At 59.3% G+C, this 7012-nt stretch overlaps 1 protein-coding gene across 1 annotated transcript in view; it reads right to left on the bottom strand.

Annotated features, from left to right (window-relative positions):
- Window positions 1-835: 835 nt before the first annotated feature.
- The window catches only part of MMP28 (matrix metallopeptidase 28), a 17831-nt gene continuing 11654 nt past the window's right edge, over window positions 836-7012 (bottom strand). The window contains exons 4-8 of the mRNA XM_035900539.1: window positions 4993-5214; window positions 4100-4345; window positions 3514-3663; window positions 2810-2977; window positions 836-1579 (exon numbers count right to left, since the gene is read on the bottom strand). Of these exons, the coding sequence (XP_035756432.1) occupies window positions 1185-1579; window positions 2810-2977; window positions 3514-3663; window positions 4100-4345; window positions 4993-5214 (1181 nt within the window). The 3' untranslated portion in view covers window positions 836-1184. The remainder of the gene's footprint in view (window positions 1580-2809; window positions 2978-3513; window positions 3664-4099; window positions 4346-4992; window positions 5215-7012) is intronic.

The following is a 7012-nucleotide window of genomic DNA, read 5'->3' as shown; positions in this document are numbered from 1 at the left end:
CCCCCCCCCCCCCCCCCCAGCCGTGGGAGATGATGGTGGCCCTTTGCAGACGTGACTGGTGACTCGGTGCACAAGAGCCAGTGGCATTTCCAGGTGGGGAGCCTGCTTTGGGAAAGGAATGAGGAATATGCAGCCAGGCTGTCCTCATGAGCCTGCATGCACGGACATGTCCATCTGTCCTGCTCACCCTCTTCTTTTCCCCTCCACCCCCCCCACAATTTTTCAACTCAGTTCATCCAACTGTGGCAGAGGTACAGGGAACTCAAAAATACATTGATCCCACCTCTTGCAGAGACAGAGCAGAGGACAGACACTTTCTATGCACACAAGGAAGGTGGCCAGGTGAGCACAACTCTTATGAGACACCCGAGAACCCACCCAGCCATCCCAAACCCATCAGAAAGCCAAGCTGCAATGCTCCTGCTGCCACAGACAGACTGCTCAGCTGTACCTCTCCCCGCCCCTCACCCCCAAAGAGGCTCCTACACCAAACCCCTCTGCTTTCTCCCCCAAAATCCCACAGTATTGGTGTCTCCAGCTGGTGCTTCACCAGAGAGCTGGGATGTGAACATAGCCCAGCAAAGCACCCGCAGGGGCCGGGTTCCTCCAGGTGCCCTGGGGCAAGGGAGGGGAGGAGGCAGGGGAGGGGAAGGGGCTCTGTGCACACAGCGGGGGCAAAGCTCAACGTGGACCCATATTTTTATCTAAATGTCCTTTTTTCTTTTTGTTTTAACCACCTGAGCCCTAAACCAAGCAGTGACGAGACCCTTCTCCACCAGATCGCAGGAAAATGGCAGCTAAAATATCAACCAAGTCCAGTCCCGGTTTGACAGAAACGCGTAACGATATTCTGAAAGTTTGCAGAAATGGGTGTGGTTGCAGTCTCCGCGGCTTAAACCCTTTTTTTGTGGTCTTTTAGAAAAAAAATATTGCCTCCCCAAGCTTCCAGCCCACCTGGCTGCGGCAGACCCGCCTGGGCTGATGGCCACTCTTGTCCCGGCTGTGTCCCTGCTGCGCCAGGGCACCGCTCCACGAGCCCCGGTGCCAGCCGTCCATGGGCAGCCCTGACCTGCTGGTCCCTGCCGAACCGTCCCCAGAATCCAGAGCCAAATAAAGAGGGACCCGGGCAGGAGCAAGCGAGGTGGGGTTCAGTCCTGCCCCTGTTTCATCCCTGCACACTCTGCTCAGAAGAGGACCTGCCCACTGTTTGCATCCCAGCAGCCCATCCAGGGCAGTTGGGTGGCCCATTTGCCGGTGGCCACCACTTGCAGCTTTGCCCGGTCGAATTGCCAGTACTGGTCATCCCGAAAGAAGTAGATGAAGCCATCGCGGTGGGTGAGGGCGCCCGCCGTGCCAGGGGGGAGGCCCTCCCAGTCCTGCAGGCTGCGGGGGTAGTAGGGCTCCACACCGAGGGTCTCCTCGCTCACCACAAAGTACTTGGGTCCTTTGAAGAGGACCAGGCGCCGGAGCTGCTGGAAGTAGAGTGCGGTGTCGGGGTGCCGGGGGAGGCCATGGGCGCTGCATTTCTGGGGGAAACCTGCCTCCAAGGTGGAACCCGTGTAGCGCCAGCATCGGCCACCTGGGAAGAGCCAAGGAGAGGAGTTAGAGCCCACCCCAATGGGGTCCATCGCAGGACCAGCTCCAGGAGACGTGGAAGGACTTGGTGACAGGGACAGCCACGCAGCTCGAGATGTGTCTGTGGCATTCATCCCACCGGTGACCCAACTGGCACCGCCACAGGGCTGCCCCATGGACCAGGCTGGGGGGAAACTGAGGCATGGTAGTGCAGGGGCTCAAAGACACAGAAAGGGACCACCATGAACATAAGGCCACCATGCTGTCCGTGGGCCCATGCTGCTTCCTGGCAAACCTCCCTCCTGTTCCTGTACAGCAAGTGGGACAGACGGACCCAGACCCCTCCAGGGCTGGGACAACTGAGACCAGCACTGCAGCAGCAGAAACTGCAATCAGAGCTGAGCACTCGGACGTCCCCACAGAGCTGTGTCCCCATGAATCAGGCAGACAAAAGCCCCTTTCTGCTTGCAAGCTGCGGCCTGACCCAGCCCTGGGGAAGGAGGGAGCGGCCGAGGGCTGGGGAGGGAGAGGGGCTTTTGGCTTTCACCCAGCCGGAGCAACAAAGCCCCCTTTCTGAAGAGCCAGCAACTGTTTTCCATTAAAAGTCGGGGCTGACCCTGGCAGCCTGGCTGCCTGGTTTGACCTTCCTCTCCTTGTCCAGCTGGGGCATGGTGCCGGGCAGCTTGCGGATGGCATTTCAGCTCCCCAGAGCAGCTCAGCCCCTGGCACTGTGCAGGGAACCGCAGGCACGGTGAAAATGCTGTGCTCATCTCAGCTTCCCTGCAGCCACACATCTTCGGGGAGCCTTTTCTCCCAGGGACCCCAAAGGGTTTGATTCATCTGGTTTTATTTCCAAACACAGGTGAGCACTGCTCTCCTGAATGGGCTAATGGGGAAACCGAGGCACAAGGGGGTGTCAGGCTGCTGGGGTGATACACCCAAGGCCATATGGACTAGATGGGGTTAGACTAGATGACCTCTAGGGGTCCCTTCCAACCCAAAACATTCTATGATTCTATGATTCTATATGGTTAATACACGGTAGGCACCGAGCCCACGGTTCCTGCAGGTTTTTGCACATGCAGGACCCAGCGATGCCCCAGCTCAGCCCTGGCATGGGACCAGTGGGAGGGGACAGGGGACACAGGCAGGAGAGGGGGCCCCAGCCAGCCACGCCAGCGGGCAGGAGTGGTGGCAGCCCCGAGGGGAGCTCTCCTGCCCATGCCTCACCTACCTTTGAAGAAGTAAAACTTGCCGCTGCGCTGGGACCAGGCGCAGGCATCGATGCCAGCAGGGAGACCGGGCCAGCGCGTCTGCAGGGGCCGGGGGTCACTGGCATTGCCGCTCGCCGGCACCACCCAGAAGTGGCTGCCCTTGAAGATGTAGAGGTTGTGATCCGCATCTGCGGGGCAGAGGGAGGAGTGAGCGGGTCCCGGGTGAGAGGTGAGAAGCAGCATCCCAGCTCCCAGCCACCCCTCCCTGGTCCCCCTCTCCTCCCTGTTCAACTCCATGGTGCTTTGGGGGTGCTTGGATTTTGGAGGCTCCCTCCTGCCTTTTCAGCCGCCTTCCCAGCTTTCATCGTTCACAGCCTCCACTCCAGCCTGGAGAGGGTAAAAGCTGACCACAGCTCCCTCTCAAGGCTCGCCTTCCACGGCTGATCTCCTGCAGCAAATAAGCCTTGCCGTGGCCCAAGTTTTAGGATGTTTTCCCCTCTCCCAATACACCAAGCCATCGCTGTGTCCTCAAGATGCTCCACTTTGTGGCAGCAACGCCCAGCAGTGATGCCGCCAGCCCTGGGAGCACATATGAGGCTGTGGACCAGCCAAACCCACCTTTCCCATCGCTGGAGCTTATCACAGCAGAAACAGGCTGCTGCAGCGCTGGGGCAGGGTGTAGGGGTACATGTTTTGGGAGAGGGCTGCACCGACCAACACCCACCAGTGGCTATGGCGTCGAAGAAGGAGTGGCAGTAATAGGCGCTGAGGCTCCTCTGCTGCTCGTCCCCTCTGTAAAGATCCGTGCTCCAGTCCTGGAAGTGAGTGAAGACCTTTCCCGGGAGCTGGACGGCCGAGCCCTTGGAGGGCTTCCCTGGGATGGAGCAGGGAGCAGTGAGTTGCGGAAAAGGGGCAGGGAAGCAGCTTTCCCAGAGCACTGCGTGAGCACAGGGCTCGGGATCTGTCCCAGGACTACAAACGTTCCTTGTCCCACTGTCTGGTTCCCAGCCCCCTCTATATGGTGGTGGCAAAGACCCCTTTAGTACTGCCAAAAAACATGCACCAGCGTTTCCCTCGTTGCAAACAGGTAGGCAGCAAGTCCAGCCTTTCCTGCCCTGGAGGACCTGGTACCCATCCCACATGCTCTATCACATCTTCCTCCCCAGCCGCAAAGGGATGGGGCCCATCCCCACCATGACCTTTGCATAGTCCTCTCCCCTTGCAGAGACCTGCTCCTATCCCTGCTCCTCGCCCTCCACCCCAGGGAACAGCCCCGGAGGAACCGAGATGCTCGGCAAAGCCAGGCTCACCATACAAGTTCTGGATGGCCAAGATATCATCCCAGCTGAGGACAAAATCCTTGCTGAGCTTCTTGTAGTAGGGAGACATCAGGGCACTCTTGATAGGGGAGTGCTCCAGCCCCAGCGTGTGGCCGACCTCGTGTGCCACCACGATGAAGAGGTTGCGCCCTTTGCCACTGCGCAGGGACCAGCGCTCGGCGCTGTCGAAGTGGGCTTCTCCGCGCCGGGGGAAGAAGGCGTGAGCCAGGGCACCTCCTGGGGACACAAGAGCCATCAGGGACCGTGGGGCAGGAGCCGAGGGGCTGGCAGGGGGCACATGCAGCTCTGCTTGGTTTAAATATGCATCCATTTTAGCTCTTTGGGAGGTCTCCTGAGCAAGAGCAGCAGCTTCCCACAGCAGGTGCAGCCTAAACCAGTTCTGCCTTCTCCTCCTGAGCACAGGCCAGGTTCATCTGCTCTGTGGTTTATGACTTTGGTTTCTTGCCCTGGGCTCGGGCCAGGGACTGAAGCCTTTGCAGTGACCCGTGCCAGGCAAAAGCTCAAGAAGAGAGAAAACGTGAGCGTGTCTGATAGCACCATGCAGAAAGGCTCAGCTGGAAGGAATGAGCTCAGGTTTGGAGGATGCAGTCAGGGTGGGAAGGGCTCCTTGAAGGCCATCAGCATGATCCTATAATGAGCACCTCAACCGCCTCACTGGCAGACCCCAGTTGCAGAGTTGGGAGTGTGGACACCAAATCAGAAACCAAACTGGTGCAAACTGGGAGGTGTCATTGGTTAGAGGGACTGCTGGAGCAGAGCCTTGCCTTCCTCATCCGCAGCCCATCACCACCCCAGCCCTCCTCCCTGCCAGGGAAGAGCCCGTGTTGTAAAAGAGAAGCTTACAAGGGGGAAGCAACCAGCACCTGGTCCATCGAAGGCGTTGTTGAGTCCATCGTTGTGGTCCCCATGGAAGAAGGTCAGGCGGATGTCAGCTGGGCCGTCTTGCGCCTCCCAAAACACCAGCGAGGACACGTTGCTCCAGAGCTCAAAGGCAGCTTTCACCGCCAGGCGCACCTCGTGCTGCGGCAAGTAGGAGGGCCAGTTCACCACCCGGTAGGTCAGGTGCCGCTTGTACCACCTCCCGCCTGCAAGAGGGGCAAGCTCAGCACAACAATGGGGACTTGGACCTCTTCTTCCACCCAGGGGCTGCTAGGGTGGAGGAAAGCTTCCCGGTGCTGGGAAATGCCACGGCTTTCCCAAGCCGAAGCTGAAAGTCAACCCAGGTGTCCCACCAGCAGCCTCAGCACCCTGAGCTGGCAGCAGGACCCAGGAAACCACTCTGAAGGTGCCACCATCAGATCCCACCCCAGATTCCCAAAGCTGGAGCTGCAACCAAGCCCTAAGAGAGGGGCCAAAACCTGCTTGAGTGGAGAAGCTGGGGCACCCAGTTTGACCCCCCTTGCCTCAGCACGCTTTCCAGGGCCAAATCCAGCACGGGTCCCTGACCTGCAGGGCTCCTGCCTGAAGCCAGCTTCATCCCCAGAAGATGATGCAGCCCAAGGACTGGCTGCCAGGGGGAGAAAGCAAAGCCACTGCTGAAAACAAGTGGCCCCTTGTTTTCCCAACAGGCAAAAGGAGTGGGAAGGGCTCTCAGCAGCACCTTGGGGACTGCGGGGATGGGCATGTGGGTTTGCAGCCCGGTTAACGCAGATTTGGCAAGAGCTGGACACCAGCCAGAGGGAAAAAAGAGCTGATCCTCAAGGGGAGAGCAGTCGGGTTTGAAACACATCGCCAGGAAGGAAGGGCACCGACCACCACGATGCTGATCTCCACCACATGGCCAGAGACTCCAGAGATGTCCAGGGCTTCACCCAGCTGGCCAGCGAGCACGGGAGGGGAGGGAAAGTGCCTGTTCCTACTGGGGGGAGCTGCAGCAGAGACCTGGGGTCGGTCCCAGACGGTCCCGGTCGGTCCCTGCGGTGCCTCTACACCAAGCCCAGCTGCTGCAGGGACACCGAAACCGGGGTGCCACAGGAGGTGTGTGTGCAGGGCTGGGGCTCCCCCGCACCCAAAGCTCCCTGGGCAAGAGGGGGATCTTCCCTGTCTCCCCTGAACTCCCTCCCGGAGTCCCAGCCCTATTCAGCTTTTTTTGGGGAATCTCTTTTCTTTTACTCCCTGTACGTGTAATTTGAACACGGCAGATACCGAGCCAAGGCAAGGAAAATGAGGCCAGCTCCCCAGTGGTTGGGGCTGTACTTTCACTGTTTTTAAGGACACCCTGACCATTTCTACCTGCAGAAGATGCTGCCTGGAAGCCCAGCTGGGAATACCCCAGTGGGGACAAACCACCATCCACCATTCATTTTAAAAGCATCATTTTACCATCACCAAGGATCTTACTGCCCATGGCTTCCTTGAAAGCTCTGTCCTTTTAGGAGCGACGCAGCCTCCGATGTCTCCAGGGCAGATGGTGATGATGAAGAGGACAAGCCCATGAGATCTCCCTAAGCTTCCCCTCCTCCTCCCGCTGTTTAGGAGTGCAAAGCTGCCTGTTCCTACAGCCACCACACAGCACGGTAGCCCCCCCTCCCTCCTCCAGCACCCCTCAGCAGCTGCGGGGACCTCAGGGCCCTGTGATTACACCCGTCTGGGGGCATTCCAGGGCAGATGGTGATGATGAAGAGGACAAGCCCATGAGATCTCCCTAAGCTTCCCCTCCTCCTCCCGCTGTTTAGGAGTGCAAAGCTGCCTGTTCCTACAGCCACCACACAGCACGGTAGCCCCCCCTCCCTCCTCCAGCACCCCTCAGCAGCTGCGGGGACCTCAGGGCCCTGTGATTACACCCGTCTGGGGGCATCTGGGCCCGGGAGAGAAGCTGTGGGGCCACGCTGGGAAAATGCAGGTGCCAGAGCTGGTGCCGAAGCGTGGGAGGAGACACAAGAC

Source organism: Egretta garzetta, unplaced genomic scaffold (genome assembly GCF_000687185.1).
Source record: "Egretta garzetta isolate BGI_Z169 unplaced genomic scaffold, ASM68718v1 scaffold108, whole genome shotgun sequence".
NCBI classification, from domain to species: Eukaryota; Metazoa; Chordata; class Aves; order Pelecaniformes; family Ardeidae; genus Egretta; species Egretta garzetta.
This window is presented reverse-complemented; position numbering and strand designations above follow the sequence as displayed.